The 26,622-nt window shown below is 43.7% G+C and overlaps 2 protein-coding genes across 6 annotated transcripts in view; one reads left to right on the top strand and one right to left on the bottom strand.

Annotated features, from left to right (window-relative positions):
* mrpl11 (mitochondrial ribosomal protein L11) overlaps positions 1-26,622 on the top strand; it is a 61,355-nt gene that overhangs the window by 30,807 nt on the left and 3,926 nt on the right. The window contains exons 3-6 of one of the 3 annotated variants that reach the window (XM_084949579.1): positions 13,071-13,097; positions 16,052-16,147; positions 24,203-24,296; positions 24,672-24,831. In XM_084949579.1, coding sequence (XP_084805705.1) covers positions 13,071-13,097; positions 16,052-16,147; positions 24,203-24,296; positions 24,672-24,831 — 377 coding nt within the window. Of the gene's footprint in view, positions 1-8,435; positions 8,732-13,070; positions 13,098-16,051; positions 16,148-24,202; positions 24,297-24,671; positions 24,832-26,622 lie in introns of those variants that run through there. The other 2 variants (XM_084949594.1, XM_084949588.1) reach the window with 2 other exon arrangements.
* tmem265 (transmembrane protein 265) lies at positions 813-8,433 on the bottom strand. 3 transcript variants are annotated; one of them, XM_084949560.1, is made up of 2 exons: positions 8,206-8,433; positions 813-5,073 (listed from the first exon to the last, which is right to left on the bottom strand). In XM_084949560.1, exon 2 carries the CDS (start codon positions 5,069-5,071, stop codon positions 4,007-4,009), a length of 1,065 nt encoding a protein of 354 aa, XP_084805686.1. In that variant the 5' UTR covers positions 5,072-5,073; positions 8,206-8,433; the 3' UTR covers positions 813-4,006. The 3 variants fall into 3 exon arrangements, with proteins under 3 accessions (XP_084805686.1, XP_084805679.1, XP_084805694.1); XM_084949553.1 differs by having other exon boundaries at positions 7,875-8,299; XM_084949568.1 differs by lacking the exon at positions 8,206-8,433 and adding an exon at positions 6,434-7,867.

Genomic DNA, 26,622 nt, shown 5'->3' with positions numbered 1-26,622 from the left:
ACTTAAGTTGATTTTGATGCTTAATTGATGCTCATACTCATGATACAGTCATATTTACTTTAACAGGGAGACGCTGGCATTATTTTTTTTCTTAATATTTTTCTCCCACACTTTTTAGAGTGCAGTATAATACAGAACTGCAGCAAATCTTCAAATCTGAAAAAGTGAAATTATCAGCAAATTGGCACTAATTGATTTGACATAACGATTTTTTTAAATTCTCAAAGTGGTTAGTATCTAACTTTCTATTAAGTGGCTGATCATTTCGACCTTTGTTCTTTTTTTTTTTTGACTTTATGTAATTTCGGCATTACGTAAATGTCACCTTAACGTCTGAGACCTGTATTAGTATGCGTTTGTCTCCACTATTGCATTGCATATCATAAGAGTCTCAGATTCTTTTGCATCATTTCTTTCTGTTAGAGTATACTTTGAAGTTCTCTCCAAAAGCAGCATTGCTGATGGTGTGCGTGCTCTGATGAATGATTTAGACATCTGTCTGTTAAATGCGTCTCCTTTTTTTTTTTTTTTTTTTTGCCAGAAGAGGTGGGTATGAGCTCGTAGGCATACTGTAGCTGTCGCCACGTCAGGGGTAATGAGGTGAGATGGGCTGCAACGAAGTGCTCAACCAAGCAAAACAAAGCCATATGTTTGTCTAAAGGTGCCTCCTTCTGGACTGTTTGAGATGTCATTGTTGTCGAAGCAGCGTGTTGTGTGTATTTGTCTCTGTCTGTTCTCTTGTTCCATCAAGCTCACTGTGTGTGTGGAGCAAACGCTAAATAAATGGCAGTCAGCAGCCACTCTGCTTCAGGCAGTAGCCCCGTTCCTTTAATCTTAGCCAGCCTCTCCCCCTCAGCTTTTTTTTTTTTTCTCCTTGTCTCTGACTAACCACTCTTGACAGGGGAAGTGCAGAGAGGTAGGCTGCCTGTCGGCTGCAGGGCAAATTTAAACAAACGAGAAAAATAAAAGAAGGAATACAGGACAAAAAAAGGGAAAAGTGACAGCTCTGGTACATGAGAATAATTACAGGCTAGAGTGAAATTAGCACAGGCGAGAGGAAGGGAAGAATAAGGAGCACCGGAAAGAGCGGCAAAAGAAGAATGGAAATAGGTGCGCAGCTCGAGCACTTTTCTTCAGGTTATGGGAGTTGGTGGGAGCTGAGGGAAAATGCTGAGCATTGTATTCAGAGTCTAACAGGTGTAACAAATTCTAGGAGGTAGTCATTTGCAGAGGCAGCTGCCTATGTAGCTGCTGCTTTTAGTATAATAGAAATATGAAGAGGTGCCCAAAAGGGACTGTATCCAGAATGCATGTGTTTGAAATGTAGAGTGGGCAAAGTAGAGGGAGATGAAAGAAAGAGGGTAGGCGAGAGCTGGATGCTGTCTACTACACTCGAGATCCCTCTGTGGTTTTTCCTTAAAAGTGTATCTGAACTGGAGAAAAATTCCCCACAGAAACTTTAAATGAATTTCTTTCTGTGGTGAAGCATGTACATTAGTCTTAATACATCCTGTAAATACAGCCTGTAAATCAAGCATAAAGCAGCGAGAATGAGCACTTGCATTTTGACAGATAGCCTCAATTTCAATTAATAGGACCATTAAAGCTCAGAGGACAGGCTGATGGGTGCATTCATAGCCGCTGTGAGCAAAGAGCCGGTTCCCTCTGAAAAACATCACACGCACTTACTACAACTCTTGACATGCGCACCCCATCGCATCAAGACTTCTCCCTCTCTCAGCATTAACGGCAGACAACACAACAGCACACTCAAGGATTACCGCGAGAGGATCTGAGCTGATGGGGCCACTGGCATAATTGTGATAAATGACGGCCTTTCGTCAGTGTGCCGCTCCATGGAGCAAAGAGCGAGCTGTTGTGCCGAGAACATTTCGGGAGGCTTCCATTCGCTTAACCAGTTCAGCATGAGGACAACATAAAAACATGCAATTTCCTGTGACTGCACAATGAGAGCTGATTGACTTTAATATAGTGGAGGTTTTGCAAGGAGGCGGCGATTATTTGCCTCTGAGGTCTCTTGGACTTGAATAATTTGGACCGACTCCTTCTGTTTGTGTGTGTGCGTGTGTGTGTGTGTGTGTGTGTGTGTGTGTGTGCGCGCGCGATTTTCTGCCAATAATGCCTCTTTGTAATGGCCAATGAACTGTCAACACTAGGCGACTATGAAATACTTTATTAGTTTGCAGTCTGTCCTGGAGGTGTAGCTGAAAACAGCTGTGGAATAACTTCACAGTATACACATGGCATATGTCCAAGTTCCACATGGTACACATAATGTGTACGAGAACCCAGGGGCTCGTTGCACCATGAGGAAACAAGGCACTTGACTGTACTGTACATCCTTTACGCCTGCCGCTCTGACCCACACTCCCACGTTTGCCCGACATCTTGATAAGTTTGTGAATGAATGGATTCACCCATTTTTGAAATGGAATTAAAAAGATGATTCTTTTTTTTATATATAAAATGAAAAAAGACATTTGACGGTTGGATACATGGCTGGAATGAATGACACTTTAGGACAAGAAGAGATCACAAAAAACACGAGTTTTAAATGCATTTTGAACCTCTAAAGGGATTACTTACATTGGTATTCAGTCTTGGTAAACAATTTAGTAAAAAAAGAGCTGTACTGTACACAAAGATGACGCAAAATGCTCGATGCCCACCTTTAAGCCCAGCCGATGAAAGATTGCATTACTGCAAACAGCGTCTTTTGTAGCTGGCAACTTGACTTGCGTACATTTTGTTGTTTGTCAAAATTGCTGCTGGATGATTCAAACAGGAAACGTTGACACATTTGTATATTTGCCAGATGTTGAAGTGAAGTCTACCTAACTGATGTGCATTTAAGTTAGATAAAACATGCCATAAAAATTGTAAACAAAGTTTAGAGATGTTCTACGGTGATGCCCGTGAGTCTGCAGGTTTTCACTCCAACTAAATGACAAAGTGACTGATTCCTCTCATTAACATTTTCTTCCAGACAAGACAAACTAGTACATAATATCAATGAGAGAACAACCTTGGTGCAGGGACCCTGCAGAATATATCTGGGAAGTCATGGGAAAATTAAATCTATTATAGAATACAAGAGGGGAAAAAAATCTGAGCTCCTCATCCTATTACAATATTGTGAAAAACTGTATAATTGTACCTCTTCGGGCATGTAAAAAAAGGAAATCTTAAAGTAGAATCACCTGCAATTGTGATTAGACTTTGATTTAAAGGGTCATCAGGTTAGACTGTGCATTAACATACTGAAGCACAGTGAAGAGTTCTTAGTGGTAGATGGCTTTTGAATGTTGGCTCTGTGGTATTGAAGGAAAAAAATGAATCACCACTTCTGTGTATTAAAGTTTTCTCTGTAAAAGTACCCTGTGAAGTGAAGTGAGAAAATGTACGCTGGAAGGTCAGAAGCTATGTTTTGGCATCTAATGGTCTTTTGGCAGAAGAGAGTCGAGTCTGATTTTTTTTTTTTTCTTTTCCTGAAACCTCATGAATCTGAGCAACAAATTTCTGTTTCTCGCCCCTAAACGGCTGCAATGAATCAGTGATAGCAGATATTTATAAGGAAAGCAGAATTCTGTAAAAAAGGGGGGGGGGGAGAAACAAATCTGACAATGCAATTCCACAAATGTGATGACAGTTAAATCAAGATTAAACCACGATGAACAATAGCAGACTTCAGCACACATTTCTGAAAAAGTCTTTACAATCTGACAGATGGGTTCACAGTGTTGACTTTTAAAAATACACATCCACAAATCACAGCACTGCTTTTAGAGTTATTCTGAGCACAACAAGATGTGCACAAAGCCAAGCTTGCCAAATGCAATTCCACAGTTCTGCATTATAACCTCTGCTGTTGTACTGAAATTCAGTACAGTTATCTGTTTGGATGTGATACCAGCGTGAATTTTCACTGTGGTTGTGGTGCACGCCTGTGTGCATGCGTGCATGCGTGCACGTTCAGAGTGATTCTCTAAAGTTCATGGGAGATGAAAGAGGGTCCTAAAGGCGTCGCTGTGGGCTCCAAGCTGACGTGGGAGAGCGAGTGGCTTTGAGAATGAGACAGTGTGTGATAATTAGAGGGAGGAGCTTTCCCCTGGGCCTGGCCCTCTCCCTGCTCTGTACCCGGGTTTGGCAAGGTCAGGTCTCCCGGTTCTGCTCCTGCCACAGTCCCGCCTCCTGCAGCACCGCGCTCCTGTTTATGTCTCTCCCAGGCTGAGTTCAGCTTCACAGCCAGAGCCAGCAGGTTCTTGCCCAGAAACACAGTGGACACGCGGGGGTCCCTATACCACAGCATCCCTGCACCCCTCAGGGCTAAGGTGAAAATATTGATAGTGACCAAGCTAAGCCAAGGGTACAAAGCCTCCTTGCGGGGTCCTCTCTGTCCTGGCAGACCAGTGGCTCCCAGCTCTGTGAGTGCCACACACGGCAGCAGCAGCAGGAGGGCATAGCAGTAAAAGAAAACCAGACCCTCAGCCCAAATGGGCAGCCTCTGCTCTACAATCCCTCCAGTACCGGCTGCAGACCCTCCTTGGGCTTCCCACAGCCCCGCCTGCAGGTCCAACACATCCAGCAAGTCAACCACCACCCACAGGAGCCGGCCCCGCACCTCCTGCTTCCTCCGCTGCGGGGTCATGTGGTCAGCTCCTGTCAGGATGAGAAACAGGGAGGGTAGACAGATGGACAGCAGCAGCGTCAGGGTCTTTCTGGCCAGAGGATCAGGTGGCCGACGCTCCTGCCTGTAGTTGTGGCAGACGAAGAAGAGCTTGAGCTGGAGCAGGGACAGGAACAGGAACCAGAGGGCGTTGGCAAATCCACGCCGTGGCGACCGCGCCTCAGACACCACGCCAGCTGAGACGAAGCGCAGCGCGAGCAGGAAGCCCAAATCGCCCAGCAACACTGCCACATATTGCCACACGCTAGGTCCTGAAAGACCCCGAGCTCCCAGCATGCTCTGCTCCAGCAAGTAGAGGTCCACCACTGCCATCGTGCTCACCGTGACCAGGGTTGATACGCACACCTGGGGCGTAGGCACCATGCCTGAAAGAGAAATACACAGATACACTGTGGGAAATCTGTTGCATCGACAAAATTCAGAGTCTGCTCACATCGATGTGCTTGGTGCCATCTGTCCCCAGTAAAGCCGACAAATCTGCAGGATAAGAACATGCTTGTTTTGTTTTTTTTTATCCCCCCCCTGAAAACAAACATGTAAAATAATTTAATGCGGGTTGCTATGGTTAAAGACAATAGCTGCAGAGTAAGCAGTGAGAACCCTTCATCTTTGGCCAGAGCTACATCCACCCTGGCTGCTCAAGCTGGGAAGCCTATTAAATTGTTTTTTTTCCCCCTCTGCAGCTCTTTGAATTAAACAGTCTTCATTTTCCATAAAGGTCCTAACATTGCTGCTGTTTCGGAGATCAGAGATTTTTTTCCCCCCCGAAGTTCTCAGCTGTTACTTTTTTCTGTTTATTGTTTCTGATCCTTTTTTTTTTTCTCAGCTTATTCATTATTAATTAATTGCATTCAGGCGCAGCTAGGTGCCCTGTCAAAGCCTTTTCTTTGTCTCTATAGCGCGCCGTGTTTATTCTCATACTGTGCTGCAGCCTTTAATCATCCCAAATTCCCCTATCATTTCGGATGAATATTGATATTTTTGCTATTTGTTCAGAGATGCGATCGTCTCGTGTCATTCGTGTGAGTGCAGGCTGGCAATGCTAATTTGGCTGAAAATGAGGTTTCATGTTATTTTGTCACAGCTCCTATCTCAGCCACAGACAGTATAAACCCCAGTATTGATTTCAGCATGAGAAATAATCACTGACTTTACAGTGCAGTCGAACCAATGTCTCTTTATCGTATTTAGCTGAAAAGCACAGCACACACCACTGGACTGTCTGTTATCTGCCCAGCACCACTCCCGGGTGTCAACCCATCAACCGGATCGATGGCATTATAATATAAAATCATTACCAACTCAGATGTGTCCTAACAGCAACAGTTGAGCGTGATCGAGCGAGAGATTGTCAGCATGATCGCGGCCTCTGAGAAAAGTCTCTCCGTGAAAAATGTGTATTGATATCTTGCCAATGGAAGACACATCACTTCCCCCACTGTAAGACTAACAGGAGCTCTGCCATCATTGAAGAGGGCTGAAGAACTCCACTGGGTAAAAAAAGGGTTTTGAGATAGTGTGTGTGTGGGGGGGGGGAGAGTGAGAGAAAGAGGAGAATAAGACCGCAAGTGAAAGATTAATAGGCCTTTTGGCTGTCTACATGCCTAATAAAGTGTTACTGCATGATGGTAATAGTTCATAAATAAGCTCAGGGAGAGAGGGGGTGAAAGCGATGAAGAAGGAAAAGAGTCAAATGCAGATAGAAAGTGACTTCCACCCACTTACATGAACGCGTGCGTTTCACGAGCCTGCTCGGTCTGGATGAATCCAGATGCATTCATCACGGCGGCTATTGAAGAATCACAGACATTAAAGGTTTGTTCTGAATCAGATGAATCAAAGAGATGAGGAAAGGAACGATCTCGACTGATTAATCTCCCCGGAGGGATGGTGGGAGGACAGGCGTGGATCATGCCAGCAATGTCTGATTGTCTGTGAAGCCTTTTGTCTCACCGCACACGGAAACTTGATTATCATTTCCACAAAATTGAATAAATTTCACCAAGCCGCAGATTGAGAGGATATTGGAATTTAAATTTGTTTCTTGGGGGACAACCCCAGCCTGCAGGAGAGGAGCAGGAGGAGGAGGGTTGAAGAAGTTCACATCTACAGTTGCAGCCGGCTTTCAGGAGGTCGTGGCTTTCGGGTTATTCCACAGGCACCTTAAATTTTTACCCTGCAAATCTATCCGTCAGCCGCCGTTTATGTTTTGACTCCCTGTCAACGCGGTGTAATTTATTCTGCTCTGAGTGAGAGACCGGGATGACAGCCCATGTGTCCACTCAGCTCATCAATAACGACCAAATTCATCATTCTGCTGTCTGGGAAGTGACACTGCTGTTGACAAGGTGAGGCAGCCTATTCCACTGTAAGCATGAGTAATGGCACATAATAGTGTGCAGCTTAAATATTTGTGTATTAGCATTAAAAATCCATTTTTTCCCAGAAATGTATCCACCTCTTGTCTTCCTCACATAAGGCATGAGTGCACACCCTGTACACTATTGAATAGGTAATCATCCAAAAAGCACTTCAATTCTTTCCAGCACACACTCACACACACACTGACGGAAATGAAGCAAAGGGGGTGGGGTTGCCACTTGCATTTGTTTCCTATTAATACTAGGTGATCCCCGGTTGAACACAAATGCATGTAGAGCAAAGATTAATTTGTCTGCACCTACAGATCATCTCCATAAAACACCCACCGCGGAGCAGTAATTTTCCTCAGACAAAAATCCTTCACAACTTATCACAGGTGGCACAGGAGCACCAAGGGCATCGGGACAGCATCTGAGCCATTATGTGCAAACCCATTAATTAATAGAGTCAGAGGTGAGCAGCCTCTGATAATGCTGAATAAATCCTCTCCCCAGACATTAAAACATCTGTTGATTTATCAGGTAACAGCCCCAGAGTTTCCCGACGGTCTCTCTGTTGTATTTCTACACAGTTAACACATTTTTCTTTCTTTCTTTCGGGTTGAAATGTGGTTATTTGGAGCTGCCCAGCACGCAGCGCTGCTTTGAGACGTCCTGCATCCTTTAACGATCTCTATTAAAGCGCTTCTCTGCAACACCTGTTTCATAACCGCCCCATTAACAGCAGGTATTGTGGCTTCATCCGAGGATGCCTGTTAGTAAAGTAAAGCAAAGCTTTTAGTTACCCAAACCATTCGTCTTGCACTTGGGCTCGATCTTCCTGGCTCGATTTACAGCAAGTACTGAGGGGTTGTTTTTTGTTTTTTCCCCCCCGTTTCCTCCGCCAAGTAGAAGCGCTGTCGGTGACCAGTAAAGTCTTTTTTTATTGTCGCTGATGAGCCGCGCTCGGCGATAAAAGTCTTATTCTCTCAGCACGGGTGTTTGTATACAGTCAGGCATCAGGAGGGGGGCTCAGGGAGAGGCTGTAAGAGGGCAAAGTCACCGCTACTGCCACACCAAGCAGACTCGAGTTTGAAGGAGCAGAAAAAAAGGAAAAGAAAACGAAACGACTCGTACTTATCAAGATTTCCTCCTCCGTGCAGATCTGGCATGGCAAATCTCTCCTTCTTCGGGCTGCATCCGCGGCTGTAGCAGAGGCTCGATCTGGATCTGGGTCTGTCGCCTCCCGCAGTGTCGGAGTCTGCTGCTGTCGATTTATCTTTTGAAATAGCAGCGGGGGCAGAGAGCCGTGCAGGGCTGCTGCTGCTCGGCCGGGCTCGGGCTGTGCGGAGCAGCCGGGAAGTCGGTCAGAAGTGGAGCATCAGCGGCGAGGCGATCCCGGCCGATCCTCCCGCGAAGATGGCTCGTGTGAAAAGAGGCAGAGCGGTGCAACAGCGAGGGGAGGACGAGGAGCAACTCACTCACGCTGTGTCCGAGTTTGGTTGTGGTGGTAATTTGTAAGCAGGCTACGTGCTCCAGCACAGACCTCCCACCCTCCCCCGGTTTCCCCTCCTTCCCTCCACCATCAGCTGTGGAAGTTTATCTGGAAGAAGATGCAATGAATATTTTAGAGCACTCTGTCTCACCACAGTCTCTGCTTATGGTAATAATGATGATGATGCCACTTGGAGAAGATTAGTTGCATTGTTTGCGAGCAGGCTGATTCCTTATTTACCCTTCTTTGCCTGAAATAAGAGCGGAGGAAGTGGAGCGAGAGATGCTTATAGCCTGTAGACGCATTTAGAGCTCAGAAGGCAGATGTTACAAGTTTAATTAGGCCTCCTTCTGTCTGCTTACTGTCTTAGTCACACAAGGAAATCATTCCTCTGTTGTAGATTAACTCATTACAGCCGGCTTAAAGAGAAGGATTGGGAATTTTCTGGGACGGATCTGCTCAAAAATGAATCGCTTGGAAACTGTTTAAAAAATACAAAAAAAGGCGTGTGGCTCATTTCCATGTTCGAGAATTCAATTTCAGCTCCTTTGTCAGCCGCAAATGAAGTTTGAAGGAATTTCACAGTGTCACGTTGTCCTCAAGGTCTTGCTCCTTCGAGTGTATCTGTTGGCACCCCAGCCTGCACTTTGAGCAAAGGCTCGGGTCCTCGGCTCTCTCACTCATGTGGCTCTCAGTGTGCTGGGTTCATAGAGTGAGAGGTTTAATCAGACTGGTGAGAAAAGGGATGGAGAGTCATCCTTCTTGTCAGATTCAGCTCTGCGCTCCGCTGGCTTCCAAGAGAGGAGAGATTTTCCATTTTCCTCACTTCAGCGTTGGTTTTTATGTGTGTGTGTTCCTCAGCCCTCCTTTTGTTACCACTGCCTCTCTGTCACTCCTGTTCTCATGTTTATCCTATTCTCTCCTCCATTCTGCAACTAACCCCCCCCCTTCTTTCTTCTTTTTCTTTTCCTTCCCCTGTGGGTGTGGTTGAAGGTCACCGTGCACACTGGCTCACTTTCACAGAGGAAAGAGGGAGAGTGAAGCAGGAAAAAGGACGAGGGGAACAGTTAGAATAGCTGAGGAGCGGGCAGGCTGTCCACAGTATTGTGCACTCATCACTTTTTTGCTTTAGACATGATTGGAAAAGTTTGGAAGGACACATGGGCTCGCAGACTGTCCAAGAATGCTTAAGGCGTCAACAGCGAGCCATGGTCCGCATGCTGACCTCCACAAACATGGCAAATATGGAGGAGTCAGTGGCGTCACCTTCCTGCTCTTGGTTTTATACTCATCTCACGACCTGAGACATGCTTGAAAAGAATGCACCACTTCTATAATCAAAGTCAGTACAGCAGCAGCAGTGATATTGTCTGTTTTATTCCACACATTTGTCTTTCTTGTCAAAGCCAGCACGTACATTACCCACAATTCAGCTTTATTGCCAACAGTTGGGATTCAGTCATGTTCTGCAGGTTGTGGCTAATGAAGCCTGGAGCTGCCGGCACCCAGCAGAGATGAAGAGTGGGCTGCACAGGTTCATGTTTCCCTGGTGCCACATCACCACATCGCTTAATCTTTAAAGTTCACTACAGCCTTTTAACTCAAGAGACATCTTTGCGAAATATAACTCTTTGGTCATTTTTTTAATATATAAACAGTGGACAGTATCAAAACAAGTTGGGTTGTTGTTCACATGTAGAACGCAGGAGGAGGCATGTTCTACTGGCTCCATTTTTTGTTTTAGGCTGCCTGTGTAGAATGCACAGGAGGCACAGACTGGCTCACTGCGAGCTCACGACAATTACCTAATCAATTCCTCCTGCTTGTGGACGTCACATGGACTTTGTAATGAGAAGCTGGCTGCATAAAGATCATTAAATGTCTGCTCTGGCCGTGCTGGGCATTTGTGTTCTCAGCATAGCTGGATATAGCCTTCGTGAACTCACTGGATAGTGAGCTTCACTTGTGAAGCATTGACCTAAGCCTTGCCGGCTATTGTCTCCTTGGTGTTTTTGAAAATGAACTTGAAAAATGAGAAGCAGCTGTGACAGAAGCACACTTGTAGAGACTTTTCCATAGCAAGCTGCCACGCCCTGAAGCTAACTCTGCTTTGTTGTTTGTTCTACATGCAACCAAATGTACAAAATGAACATCAAGTCAGATTAACTAAGGCCCCAGTCACACATGCCTGGAGACTGCCTCAGAAATGTATATTTGCAGGTTGCAAGGTGAAATTGGTTGCAAAGACCAAAACAACAACAAAAAAGCCTCCCTGTGTTTGCTTTACAAGTTGTCATGCATACCAAACTAATCTCCAAGCTCTAGAATTGAGAGAGTTGGCCTTCAAAGTAAAAGTTTCACTCTTTGAAATGTCTTGGTTTCAGCAGTAAGCAACAACTTTTATTTTGAACAATCGCTTTGCAAGTAGTTGGCAATTGTTTGCAGACGAGTCTTCTGCGCAAACTGCGAGCAAGCACTCCAATCTGCTACTAACCAAGGCAATTGCAGTGAGTTTTTTGATGCAGCAGCATATATATCTCTGCCACAGAGTTTACCTACTGACAGTCAGCAACTTACGCCAACCAGTTGTGACTCCCCAGTCGGGAAATGCACATTTCTCCCTACAGACCGGTGGCCCCCAGAGGGTCACTAACTGGTCTGTAGGCCTGCATGATTGTGGCTTAGTAATTGAATCCAGTGGTTCCTGGAGTTTGTTTCAGCAACCGATTGCAGCTAGTTAAGACTACTCATTTTTCCCTAGCAACCAGTGTTTGGTAGGAAGGCACCAACTGGTCTCTAAGCCTGTGTGACTGGATGGGCACTTAATTTTGTTTTTGAGGGCCACACCAATAAGTTGAACTCAATTCTGTCCAATATTGTTTCAGTTCACTTATAAGCGTATTGGTGCGGCCCTCCACAACAGTCCCATTTTTTATGGAAAGATTAATTGCACAACCTTAGAAGACTTAAAATTAGGGGCCGAAACCATAAAGTCATCAGGAAAACACTTACTGAGGTCACTGATCAAGTGAACAAGTTTTCTTATCTCGGTATCCTTTTTGCAAACAGGGGAAAACTCTCTTTTCTGGCTCTTGGAAAGAATGCAAATTTAGATCAATTGCACAATAACTTTATCTTTTATATACAGTCTGTGGTTTCCCCATCCCACTGGGTAATGTCTGGAAAAGTTCATGCCTGCAGTGCATGTGCGAAAAACGGCTTTTATCAGCATTCGCCTTTAAATAACCCCTCTAGAGTGCAAAATTCAATACTGGCTTTCTGAATACTCCACAAGGACAACGCTACTTTTGTCAAAACATTGCTACCAGTTTTTGTTGCAGTCTTATTTTATTCCAGCCGCTGATTTTCTTTCTCTGAGTGTTTCGCCTCCACATGTCACGGTGTCTTGTGATTTTTCTCCAGCGTGGAGCCACAGCTGCCTGCAGTTCAGGCTTCCGCGTTCTCACTGTAGTCTCCACACGTGATTAATCATGTGAAGTGGCAAAAAGCACAACAGTGTCAAGACTGTGAGGGGGACCTAATGGAGTTGAAAATGGGATGTTTTGTCGTGATGCAATCCATTTTGTCGCACCGCCGCCTGCTTTCGCTGTGCCCTCAAACAGCAAATTTTTCTTCTTGTGCCAGGTACAAAAAGTAAAAGCTGTGTCTATTTTAAGCAAAGAGCCACACAGCAAAAACACCACTGAGAAGTTTTGGCTTTTTTTTTTTTGCTCTTTGTAATTTGGTTCACTCTGTCAGCTCTGCACTCGTGCTCGTTTGAGGAGCGCTCCTTAGCCCCTTTTGTGTGGGCCTGTATCCTTGCCTCAGCACAGTTCACTGGAGACTGGGGGTGAAAATCGTTTTTATTTTCCACTTTTAAGACTAATCCACTCACTCTGCTGTGGAAAATCAAGTAAAATGCATGTCCAGCGTAAACTTAATTTAGTTTGTGCTGTTTGCTGTGTGCGGCTGTGTCTGTTAGACCTAAAGTGGCCTCGTACTCAGCCTCTCGCTCTCAGTTACCCTGCAGCGGAGGGGTTCAAGATGAAACCTAATCAGCTGTATGATGCTACAGCGGGGCTGAATGTGATAAAATGCCAACACCGGAGCAGATTAAATGAACGAGTTAATGAAGGTAATGAATGAGAGTGTTTCACACTGAAGAGTTTAATTAACCTCGTCTCCCACCACCCTCTCTCCACTGTAACACCTTTGTCACTGTATCGCAGCCCTCTTCTGTGCCGACCACACAGGGGCAATTTATCGAATGGCCTCTTGTGCCAGGGGCAATAAATCCTCCGTCCTGCCCCAAGGCCTTATCCTGCATCCTTACCCTTTATCTCCATGTTTGCCACGCTTCCATAAGCACAGTACTTTTCTTGACCTATTCTCTCTCTCTTTCTCATCTACCGCCAATCTTCTCCCTCCTCCTCTTCCTCTTCTCCTTTTTCTTTCTTTTCCTTTGTCTCATTTCTTTTTTTTTTTTTTTTTTTTCTTGTTCTCTCAGATGCAGAAACACCTGCGACCACACACAGTGCGCACTTCCTCACCGTCAGCAATCCCCGGCAGCTTAATCTGCACACACACTCACTCTTCAACTGATAGTCTCGTCAGATTAAAATGAGGCTGAAATATTCATGCATAAACATGCATGCACACTCACCCATATTTATGAGGACCTCCCACGGCCTTTGCTTTACTTTTGTCCTATTGTTCGCTTCAGACAAACAAAACCCCCTCTCTGTGCTCAAATATTGAACACGATAGTCGGCCACATTCTGACAACTTTAATACACCTCAGCTGTCTCGCTTTCTCTTTCTTTTTCCCATTCCCATCCCTACTCTTCTCTCTCACTCACACACACACACACACACACACACACACACACACACACACACTATAGTGCCACACCAGTGCTACATCTTGTTAAAAAGAGTTAGTGAAGCTGAAAGGCCAATCACATTAACACAGAGTGTCAAAAAAGACCAGAGAGAAATATGGTGGAAGGGTCAAATCAAACGGACACTTCTCAGATTTTAATTGCAAATGCCTAATTGCTCAAATAATTATGAGTAATCAGACTCGGCCGCGCTGATCTCGAATGCATCATATAGCAATTACTCACCACTGTCGCTGCTGGATTTAAAAGAAAGAAATATCTTCATAGATTAGCGCTTAATCCCGGTGCCTAGGATCGGAGAAGGCTTTGAAGATGTGCGGCTCAATGTCTTCGTCCACAGCCGCCGCGGAAGGCCCCGCCTTGGGTGACGGGCTGCGGCCATTTTATACTGGAGAGCTCTAATCAGTCATGGTGGAGGAGCGAGGATTTATCCAGCAGCTCGGATTCGAGGATGATTAGATGCTCAGATGCAGTGAGAGGGGTTAGCGATTTGGCCAGGGCATGAATGTTGCTGTTCCAGCTCTCCCTCACTGATAAATGTCATGGGGAGTTGGAGGAGCCAACCTTGAACCTTGCTTTCATGGCACGCCAGCCCGATGCTACATTTAAAGACTGGGATTTCAATTATCAATGTGATTCAATCGTGGTTATTACTGCAGTTAGACTATTAAGTAGCCTGAGGGCAAAATAAAACTTCATCTTCAGAGGCTGAGGTACCTGGACTTCTGTGGAAGAGCTTAATTAAAATATGATTACCTGTCTCTGGTGCATACTAAAATGTGTATGGAGCTCAAGGCAAACTGCCTGCTGTCCCAAGAGGATCATATCTAGTGTTGTCAGGCCCTTATTTGCCTTGTTTTCCACCTTTTAGAATGATTTTTTTCCCTGTTTGTTTGAGCCCCTTTTAGCAGCTAAGAGCTGTCTGGTCAGGAAAGGTCACGTGAAGTCTTTGCCTCTGTCTATCTTTAGCGCAGTCCCTTCTCTGTCTGCATAATTTCTCACTGTCTATGCTTAAGCACATTTTAGAAGCATCAGGCATCATCTCTTGCTGGTCAGGGAGCCCATTTCATGGCTTTGTGTGGCATGAAAGGCCCGTCGGAGTCGGTGGGAGAGATCATTATCTGACATGAGCTTACAGAAGGGAAGGAACAGGAGCTGAATGTGTGAGGCAGAGCCCGAGGGGTTGCTTTGACTCCTACTCAACATCGCAGCCTTTATATTAATCCATATTTAATTAGACTTTCTTTTAGTGCTTGTTTACTCCTGCTGTGTTGTTGTAAGGGAGGCGGAGCAAGGGAAGGGCAAGGATAGAAGGTAGTGAGGTTGACATGGGATTACTATTAATAAATACAAGGGGAGGGAAGGTAGAGCCTAGTGAGGGCTCCAGAGACGAAGCTGTGTTTCTTTTCATTAGTAGGATATTGTAATTCAGATAGAACCCATCAGCTCAAACAACGACCTGAAATTTCAATCAGTTTGTTGTTATTGTGTTAGCAGATGCAAAGAAACGCCAGTGATTAATGCGTAGTAGCATTTTAGACGCTGATGAGGCGATGCGGTTGTGTAGATCGAGCGACTGATTAGCGTTCATCAGGTGCTTTTGAAGCCGTTAAAGGAGATGATGTTCAGAGAACTTTCTGCTCCGTTAACTTCAAATAAATGTCTTTCCCAACCTGTCGTTGGAGAATGTCTCGGGATGACTGACTTTTCATCAGATCCACTATTAGAGCTGCTCAGTGTGCTCTGTCATGGAGCAGTAGAAGCTCGTGAGTCCATTAAACTGCGTATTAAAAAAAAAAACAGGCTTTTTCCTTCTCTCATTTCTAAAATGAACATTTCAATCAGTGTGTTGCCTTTGGGAAGGATGGCGGGTGAAGGTCAGTTTGAATTTCAGCAGTAATAATTAGATTCTTTATTAGTCTTTGCCACTGAATTCATCTCCAAAAAGGAGCGCTGCGAAGGAGCAGCGTTGGCTGGGTGTTGACTTAATGTCACCCATCCATTTTGCTTTCGCTCTGGTTGGCCTCGCAGGAGCTAGAAAATGGGAGCTCATTCATCACTGGGTTTCTCTGGCTCTGGGCTCCAACATGCATTAAGTCATAGCTCGAGTGACACACACACACACACACATAAACACTTTGTCTGAAACAACAAAGGGGCTGTGTGCACACATGCACATCTCAGTGGGACGTGTAAAAAATGTCTCCAGCAAAATATCAACACAGACACACACTCACCCACCATATATACGCACACATATATATATATATATATATATATATATATATATATATATATATATATATATATATATATATATATATGAGTGTACAGTGTCACATGGCTGCTCTCTGAGCTGCTCACGTGTGAATACAGTCAGACCGCTGAAGGTTTCTGATTGATTGATTGACTGACAGCAGCACAGGCATCTGTATTCTGGCAGCACAGTGTGACATGAGTGATGCTTGGCTGAATTTTTTTTAAGAGCTCATACATTTTAAAGCAATCCTCCACCCTTTTTCCATGTTTATTTCCCTCTCTTCTCCACCCACCACCCCACCCCCCACCACCGTTTTTCCCCATCCAGAAAGGAATCCCCATCGGGCAGTTCTGCAAGGACTTCAATGAGAAAACCAAGGAGCTGAAGGACGGCATCCCTCTCCCGATCAAGATCCATGTGAAGGTATGTCTGTGCAGCTCGCTGTGGGTTTGTCTAACCCCATCCCTGACCCATTACACATAGCACTTAGCGCCCCTCCCTAGCACGATCGTGGCTAATTCCACGAGCTGCATAACATTATCGCAGCACTTCCATTATTCATACTCTACCACGAAGTAAGCCATTCCATTTGCATTCATTAATGAAGCAATACCCAGAGGAACCTGCAGTCAAGAACCATTAAGTGCATGCAAGAGATGTGAATTACTCCAAAAAGAGGTGTTATGTTTGTAGTATTTATTTCACACAAGAACATATTTTTTGACTTCCTCATACTTCCCTCCCACCTTTTGTGTGCTGTGTCCTCGCTGCTTTCTGTGTGTTGTGTAATGAGGTTCACAAGGAGGGAAAGCCTAATCCTTTCAGAGGCGTGAATTTATTTTGACATGCAATATCCAGCAACAGCTCTGCCATCACATCTGGAGCCCTGCTTCTGTCTATCAGTGCAGTGCCATCTGCTGGTGATTTGTAGCGTTGCAGTTCAAGCTGCACAGTGTGTGTGTGCATTCTGCGTGTAATGTTTAGTGTGTGTGCATGCAACATGTGTCAGCCTCTGAGAGGATGTTTCTCTGCAGGCTTTCACCTCATCCTTGTCAGTAGGTTTAAGCACATCTTACAGTCCCTTTCATCTTACTTTAAAGGAACAAATTGACTTTTTCAGACATTCCACTTTTTCACTTTTCTTGCAGAGAGTCAGATGAGAAGATCGATACCACTGTCATGTCCGTGTGTGAAAGCCGGGAGGCAATTAGCTCAGTAAAAGGGCTGGAGGCAGGGGGGCAACAGCTATCCTGGCCTCGTCTGAAGTTAGAAAAAAGTGATGCTTCCATCATATTTCTTCAGACAAAAAGACCAAAAGCCTCAAAAAGCTGTCGTACCAGCTCTTGGTCACAGCAGCTCTTTAAGCTTAGCTCTGACATGCTGAGTTGCAGCTGTGGACGATGAGAATGTCATTAATTTTTCAGGTGTTTGAAGCCAGATATTGCACAAATTAAAGTCATGACCTGAAGAAGTCAGAAGATTGTCCAAATTATTACAATTCATCCTGAGTGGGGGATGGATGTGAAGAAATACTTCTTCTTATAGTTGTTGAGATATTTAAATCTGGAACCACCACAGCCTTAGACTTGCATGAGTGAAACAGTAGTTTTGCAAGAGATATGCAGCACACCCCCAGCAAACACTGAAAGTATTTAACCATTTGCTTGGGATAATGTGTATATGTTACAGAAATGCATGTCAGAACTTATTTAATAAATGTTAACTGTGATGTATTTGACGGCAGAGAGCAAATGATTCTCCAAAGGGTTTTTTACAGTCTTCTACACAGAACTCCTGATTATGAAGCAAGTAGTAAATGAATGAATAATTCCAGTCACATCTGAGAAGTCATTTGCTAATGCCATAGACTGTATCTAAAAGATGGGGGGTGGGGGACCTCCAGGACTGGAAGTGAAGCCAAACCTGTTTTCTTTCTAATGACCAGTCGGTCGCTAAACAGAGGTCAGATTATATGGAAGTCTTTCATTCAGTTTTTTTCCTGTTAGGTTTCATAGTCTCAGTCAGTTGGTTAAAACATTATTAAACACAGCTTGAGGATTCATTTTAAAAATAAGCCAATTCCAGATAAGCCGGATTATCTGGAGTGAACGCACACAGAAATGGGACGAGCATGCAAACCCACACAGAAAGGCCGCAGCCAGATAGGGGAGTTAAACTGGGACCCTTTGAGGTTACGGGGCTAACCAACAAATCACCACAGTGTAAGTTGAAGTTTTAAAATAACATTTTTACACTGGCTGTGTTGAAATGTCTTTCCAGCATGCTACCTATGGTAAACAAACACAATTATCTGAGATAGTGTGGCCTAAAAGTCAAAATGTACCAATAAGTAACAGCCTAAGATTACTATATAATATTGTCGCATGGAAACACTATGACGGTCACTTCCCATCATTATAGAGTGACCAGGCAGCTGGTGTGGTATGTAAAATGTTTTAAGTAAATAACAAATAACATTTTGAATTTTATTATTTCAAAACAAGGAACGACAAAAAGTAACCAAAACCAAATCCTAGGACTGGTATTGGTTCATACATAAATGGTACTCAGCCCTATTCAAAAGGCTTGATAAACAACTGGGTGATGTCACAGTGTCTGCCACCATCTTTTATATACAGTCAATGGCTGGTTCAGTGACCACTGCAAAATGTGTGTCGAGATCAGGGCCGCCACGATTAGTCGACTAGTCACGATTACGTCAACTATCAAAATCGTCGACGACTGATTTAATAGTCGACGCGCCGTTTGAAGCTTTGTGAGGAATCAGTAGTAGGATTTGTCTTTATTTTTAGTTAGCACATACCTTAAACACTTAAAGCTGTAAGCTAATGATAGTTATATAAGAGCAGATGCTGCTGGTGCAATAAGCTATTTTACGTCCAATGGATGCATGATCTGATTAGTCGACTAATCGCAAAAAATAATCAGTGATTAGTCGACTATCAAAATAATCGTTTGTGGCAGCCCTAGTCGAGATCAAGCAAACAACATAAATCCTGTTAATTAATTAATTTTAGATTTTATTTGGGCAAAACCAGCAAATCTGATCATCTGACTCTATATTATCTATAAGCATATTCTCCAAAATGCTGAACTCCTTCTTAAATGTCACTAGCTGTTCCTTTGCTCCCGCCCCCTCTTTATTATCCATCTTTGAATTTTCTGCTTGCTCATTTTGCTCGTCAGAAAAATCCCCGAGCAGGTGTTTTCTCTTCAGAAACAACAGCAGCTAATTGAACTCTTACAACCAACAGCTTTTCCACAGAATAAATGATCTTCCTTCCATCGAAAGGTCACATCGTGCGAGATAACATGTCTCCGATGACAAATCACCTGCTCCGCGGTGTTTTCTCAGCTCAGCCTGCACTTTATTGTCTCATGTTTGTTTAAATTTTTATGTGACAGAAAATAGATGATGCAAAGTACTCTCCCAAGATGGTTTAATGATTGCCTTGGCTGTCATATTCTAGCTAATAAAAACCTCCAACCAGGGAATGAATCTGAATTTGGTGGGGGGGAAAAAGCAGGGTCAGAATGACTCAGTGAGGCTGAAGAAATTATTTTTGTTTTGGTCCTGAGGGGAGGACAGAGAGGGTAAGCACATGGGGCTCGGGAGCAGATGTGCAGCAGCACTCGGCTAAACACGTACATAGTAGATAGAAAAATGGAAACGCCTCATGCAGATGGCTTGGGTTACTTCAAAGTTAAGTGAGTCTAGTTCATATAAAAAGCAGATGAAGTGGCACAAGGGATGTGAAAGCTGTGGAAAATGATAAATAAACACAGAAATATCACCCGACACTGCTCTTTGTTTTGGTCAGTGGCCTTTTCTGTTCCAATTCAGCTCATCTGTGTTATTTTCATGCCACAGTAGGCGGATGTTCAGTGAAACAGCTCAGAAAAATCCACTGAACAGTACATGCCCAGCACCGAACAGCAGCAGACTGTCACTGTTAGCAAGTATTGGCTGAACATAGTGGAGCATTTAGTGGATGAAGAGTCAGCTACTCCCCCAGAGGAGCTGGTGGAGCTAAACTAGAGCTAAAAAAAGACTCCCAATTCCTCAAATGGCCTGAAAGATGTCTCCAAATCAATAAATACGCTTTGTATCTGCTGGATGTGTACATAAACAACTAAGGGACTCTGCACCCTCATATGGGAGCAACTTGTCAATCCCAAGGTAACCCTGCCGTAAATCGTGGCTGCCTTGTGATTATGGTAGAGATCATAAATTACAACCGTACATCTTAACTGCACTAAAAAAGATTTGAAACTACACCTGGAGACCATAAACTCGCCAGGAAAATTTTTGCTGAGATCATAAAGCAAGTGAGAAGTAGGGTCATTTTCATTAAGGCTGCAGTGGAATAGTCCAAATAATCCCCTCCTATGTCTTCTTCTAATCACTTTTCCTCTGCCGTTGATGGAAAACTTCATCAAGTTAAAAAGTTGTGAAGGAGAAAGTTGGAGAATCCGACTGCTTAGTAATGAGACGGCAGATGTTGTTGACTTGAGTTGAGTCATTTAATCGGAAGGTCAGTGATTCAGTCTCGCTCCAGTCCGCATGTTGAAAGTCCGTGGGTGAGATACAGTATCAGAATGTGTCGGCACAGTACGAACACAGTGGATATCGACTTTGTAGTGTAAGAGTGGAAATCTAATCTATCGGAATACCAGTCTGTTAATCATCATCATCAAAAGCTTGTCCTCACACAATGTGTTTTTACTGTGGTGGTTCATGCAGGTCGCACAAATGAAAAGTAACCTGTGACTGAAGTCGGATTAATTTACGATAATCCGAAAGGCTGCAGAACAGCGACGCTTAAGCTGAAGCCATAACTAATGCAGCCCGATTTATGGGAAAACTTTAATAGAACATTTTCTTAAAATATAAACTTGCATTCTTCACACGAGACAGCAACTTCATACAAAGTTTTTATTACAGCTGCATCCAGCATCACAGTTCTCCTGAGAGTTTAACAAATTCACCAGCCTCAGAAACTCCATCACAGACCCTGCAGGTCTGCGATTTAATGACACAGGCGCTCAGCACTCTTGCTTATATGCGGAAATATGACCAATCGGCAACTCTTTGAGTCAAGTCCCCAACCGCAAGTCGTGCACATTGTTGCAGACTGACTCAGATTGATCACAGTGTGCTGGCAATGTGTTTACAAATTAGACAGCGCTCTGAATGATACAGAAGCTGGGAACGCACAGATAATGCAGACGATGCGACACCGAACAGAGGGAGACAGAGACGATGAAGAGGAGAGATAACAGGTGGAAGCCACGGCTGAAAACTGTAGAAACGACAAGACTGAGGGATGTAAACAGAACACAAGATAAAGAGAACAACAATTACCAAAATTAAACAAGACACAACTGAACGAGGAACAGGGGAGACAAAAATACAAATGGGAAAACTAAAGGGCTTTTACTAAGTAAACCTAAAGATTTCTGCAACTGAAGGCATGAAATAACAACTCCAAACAGAACTTGTGTAAGGCAATAAACAATATATAGAAATACCAGAAAGCTAAAGTCTAATAATGCAGAATATGAAACCCTAATTCAGAGATGAACAGAAATACAAAGTGAGATTGAGGTTCTGTCCTATCAGGTGACCTGTGCGCTTGTCTCGTGATTGAAAGTGGTCAGCCACTTTCAAGGTTGAGGGTGTTACATGCTCGAGCTCTGGGTAACTAGTTGGTCACAGCAGCTACTTGCAATCAGTGGCTGGATGTGAAAAAACAGGTTGCTGTCCTACTTTTATTCTAATGCAGCTGAGGCATTAAAAGGTTCACAGTGAACCAGCAGGTTATGGCATAAATTTTATCCATAACAGAAAAAGACAAAATAATAAGCTGCCTTGTTGATCGGTGCAGTAATTGACATCATAACCTTGAAAACAACTTATTTGAAATAAAGGTTCTCACAGTGGAATAAAGAAAATGTAAATTCTCCAAATCCACAGGGTAGGATTAATACTGTGAATTAATTCGCCCTTAAAACATGAAGGGCACTGCCTCCAGACCCCGAAGAAGATCGACTAATATGCGATTATCTTTGCTTTACTCATGTGATAATAAAAGCTTTTTAACTTTTTGCAATTTAATGGGCCTTAAGTTGAATTTCCAGAAATGTCCTAATCTTGTGAGAAGTAGGATCAAGCTATGTTTTTATATTGCTGCGTTAAGACTTTTAGCAAACTCAGCAGTACAGGGAAACCAAATGACTCAAGACTGTGTTTGAAGATTATCCGCCATGTTCAATTATCTGAGTTAAGAAGGTTAATCTGTTTGTTCGTTCAAACCAATTAGACGAATGTCGTAATTCTCCGCCAGAGTTGCTCTCGTGATGCGTGGTGACGGCTTCAGAGCAGACTTTAAAGAATCACGCTGGAAGGTAGAGCTGCTTCTGACATCTTACCTCAAAATCTAATTTCAAAATGAGTCGGAAAGAGTTTTCGAACTCGACGAGCTGCTGTGAATGTTAGCTCAGCTGCTGCAATTAGATTTAATTTGTGCTCCTCATGCATTAGCACGCATTCGGTTCACAGTCGTTTTCTGAAAAAATAATTAGCCGGTGATGTTTGAAAAACCCAGGAGGCCGTTTCAAAAACTTCCCTTATTATTCTGCATGAAAATATTCAGTCCAGTGCATGAAGATACATTTTTTTAACCAGTTTCTTGCTCCTCACAATGATGATGTCAGGTCACAATCACCGGCCACTTTATCAGGTAGACCTTTTCAATTGCTCGTTAACATAAATATCTAATCAGTCAGTCAGGGAGCAGCGAGTCAGTGCTTTAGGCACATAGAGGGGAGAGGAGAATTATGTGACTTTCTGTGTGGCATGGTTGCTGTTGCCAGACAGGCTGTGTGAGTGTTTTACAAACTGCCGTTCTGCTGGGATTTTCGCACTGCTGTCTGTAGGGTTTACAGATAATGGTCTGAAAAGAGAAAATACCCAGTGAGAAGCAGCAGTCTGGGTAAAAATGCCTTGTTGATGCTAGAAGTCAAGAGTAAAATGGAGAGGCTGCTTCTAGTTGGTAGGAAGGCAACATCAACTCAAATAATCAATCATTTCAACCAAGGTATGCAGCAGAGCATCTCTGAATGCACAAGAAGTGGAACCTCGAAGCAGATGAGCAGACCTCACTGGGTGGCACTCCTGTCAGCTAAGAACAGGAAACAAACTCCAGTTCACAAAGACTCACCAAAATTGGAGAATTGAAGAAAAAATGTTGCCCGTGATGTGACGAGTCTCGATTTCTGCTTTAACATTCAGATGTAAGCGTCAGAAGCTGGTGCAAACAACGTGAAATTGTGGATCTGTCCTACCTTGTAGACGTTTGGGGTGATATTTCCATACCCCACTTTAGGTCCATTACTAACAAACAGCACAGCCTGCCTAAATATTGTTTCTGACCATCTGTCCATCCCTTAATGACCAGTGCACCAGTCTTCTGATGGCTGCTTCCAGCAGGATAACCCATCATGCCACAAAATTCAAATAATCTCAAACTGGTGTCATGAACACTGTACTCAAATGGCCTCCACAGTTACCATGGCATGGAATAGAAGATTCACATCATGTCAATATGGACCAAAATTCTGAATGAATGCAGTTCTGAAGGCTAAACGGGTCCACCGGGTACTAGCAAAGTGTACCTAATAAATTGACCAATGAAGTACCTGACACGTCACAGCAGAAACTGTCATGACCCTCCATTGTAGACATGTGCCATTGAAACAACCCAATTTGCTCAGCTGTTTTCTGGATTGGGAGAGAACTCTCTTTCTATTAATGATTGTTTAAGTGCCATTTCGCTCATAATGTCTCTGCTGACCTCGGTGATGCTCAGTAGACGCGTGTTAGTGATGTCCTGGGCAGCTTTAATCTCTTTTTGGCAGAGCCTGGGGGCTTTGGCTGTGCATATCATGATTAAAGTTCTCTTGCTGCATGAAGTTGTTTCATGAATTTAGGCTTGTTAAAGGCTGTACTGTGTTTTAATGTCATCACCCTGCCAACATCCAAGTTTGTGAATGTGATAATTCAAAAACAAGGTGATGTAGGAGCTTCAAATTGATACTGTAGCTGTATCTACTAAAAATCTTGGACGAGTTTGAATCTCAGTGTTTGTGAATGTGATAACTCAAGAATGGGGTGACATAGGATTTTGGTGCCAGTATTTTTATTTCTTCCAGGGGGATGCAAACACACTGGTGTTAATTTGGGGGAAATAATAATTAGGATCTCTGTTAAACACTGTGCCATGTACTTTGGCTGTCCTAAAGCACAAAGCAATACCGGGAATAGGGTCAAAATCAGGATGTTAAAATCTTGGTTACAATAATATTTATACATTCTGCAAAATCTCATGTATTCACACTCTCAAGGGTTTCATAGGTGTTAATATTGATTCCTTTGTCTCTCTTCTTCACTCTCAGCCTGACAGAACGTATGACCTGACGATCGGCCAGCCCACGGTGTCTTACTTCCTCAAACAAGCGGCAGGAATTGCAAAAGGAGCTGGAAAGACGGGTGAGAGGTCTTGCCTCAGTTATGTATCTGCTCTTACTAAAGTTTTCACCTGCTGAGCGCATCCTGTCTGGACACATGTCTCTTCATGGACTCGGATTTGAGCTTTGCTGCGATTGATGTTAAATTCATGACATATGGGGAAACGCTGCGGCAGAGGTGGGAAGTGGCAAACATGGTGTGTTAGGGAAAGAGAATTATGGATTTTTACGTTTTATGCTTCAAGCTACCTTCAGCTGACTCCTGCAACGCCGACGCACTCACCTGTGCACACAGATTTCCAACTCGCTTTGCCCTCCTTCAACCTTTCTTGATACATGTAGTGAATTTTATATTGTTTTATTTATGCTTCGCCCTCTGTTTTGTGTGTGTGTCAAGGTCACGAGACGGCGGGGATGGTGTCTGTCAGAGCAGTGTATGAAATCGCACAGGTGAAAGCTCAGGACGAGTGCTTCAAAATGAGGAATGCCTGCCTTGAGACGGTTGTGAAAAGCATCATCGGCTCAGCTCGCTCCCTGGGCATTAAGGTTGTCAACGAGTAAGTCCCGATTCTGTACTTGGTGTACTTCTAATCTCATTTTATTGAGCTATCGGGAAGCACAAATCAAATGTTTCAGTGTAATGAAAGAATCCCAACAAGTGTTAGGCTGAACAAGAGTGAGAGTACCAGATGGAGAAAAGCAGGCAGGGGAATTTAAGTCTTCATCCGAGCTTTTCAGTTCTGGGAATTCAACTGCCCACAGTTTGCTGTGAGGTGAAAAACTTCTGAAAACAGATGAAGAAAAGCTGTTGACGTAGTGGGGTGAAATGCATGGGGAGTAATGCATGCATCCTCCTGTTAGGATCCAGTGCAAACCCACTGATGCACGGCAAACTGAACGCAGGATAATGTAGAAGGGAATTAAAAAGATCAGCAGTTTTTCAACAACACCGAATCTAGGTTTTTCAGACAGGATCAGACTGATATCCTTATTTCATTTCATTTATTTATTTATTTATTTTTGCCGTAAACAGGCACAGAACAGTGAACAAACAAGAGTTTGCCAGATGGTAATACATACGGAGTATTGACATTATGAAAACAGAAAATAACCAAAATATATAAAAAGGACTCCGTACACTGTTGGGCTGAGAAATAAGTAAAGCTCATTGCTTGTGAGAGGTAATATATCAAGAACAGGCCCCCACATCCTATTAAATCTACCCCGAGTATTTGGTTTACACACAGGTAATTCTTCTATTTGTATAACAAATAACATCTCCAGTGTGCAAAGGTGGGTGGAGAAGAAAAGAATCAGTTTATTGGCAACCAGCATTCACAGATGCAGAGCGATCTGGATATGAAAGTTAAAAGGTTTCTGCAGAGCATCCAGAAATTTCCAGTATGTTGTTGGGTTTAATGTCTTTGGACAAGGCGGATGACAAACACTGGAAAATTTCTATTCAATACTCGCATAACGTCAGGCAGAACCAAGGAAGATGTGCGAGGACCCCCTCAGTGAGGCGACATTGGTCACACTGTGAGGACACAGATGGAAAAGATGGAAAGCTGGGTTTTGTTTCAGAGTAATACAACCTGTGCGTCACCCTGCACTAAATCAATCTGTAGCTCACATTAACTTATGAATAAAGAACATTGCCTTTTCCCAAAACAGTTGGCTGACAGTTGTGTGTTTGTGAGTTTTGCCTTTATTGGATAGTGAAGATCAAAAAGGAAGGTGGGAGAAAGAGCAGGGGATACACGCAGCCAAGGGTCGAGGGCTGGACTCAAACCCGGCTGCTGTAATACAGCCAAGAGGCATGTGGTCGCCTACTCACCCAGTGAGCTAAACTCGTGCTCAACCTTCAGTCTTTCTAATGACCAGAAGGGGATGATTCATCTGTTTGGAGAAACTAATTTAGATTACATAGCAGACTATGAGAAAATAACCCTATTGCTTATTAGGATGGGGTTGGTTTTTTTTTGGGGGGGGGGGGTGTTAGCATCCACGTTATAAAAGACAACAGCAGCCAACACGACAGTCCAACAGCCAGTCAAACATTGTAACATATGGGGGTATAGAGAAATGCAGAAATGTGCAGTTAAGCAGGATTTCAGCAACATCATGCTGTCTTGTAAGACAAACCAAGTTGCTACAATAACACAATCAAAGACCCAATGAAACTGTTTTCCTTCCAATTTGAAGTGCATTCTTGTCGCCACGTTGTCAGACTCTAACAAAGTGGCCTCGGCATCCGTTCACTTATCACGGTAGATATTCATCAGTCCTCTCAGTCGACCGCCACTCATCATACTCCTGAGATTCAAACAACAGAAGCAGCGCTCAGT

Source organism: Perissodus microlepis, chromosome 2 (genome assembly GCF_051167445.1).
Source record: "Perissodus microlepis isolate ML-2025 ecotype Zambia chromosome 2, ASM5116744v1, whole genome shotgun sequence".
In the NCBI taxonomy this organism is placed as follows: Eukaryota; Metazoa; Chordata; class Actinopteri; order Cichliformes; family Cichlidae; genus Perissodus; species Perissodus microlepis.
Note: the sequence above shows the minus strand (reverse complement) of the source record. Positions and strands in the feature narration are given on the sequence as shown.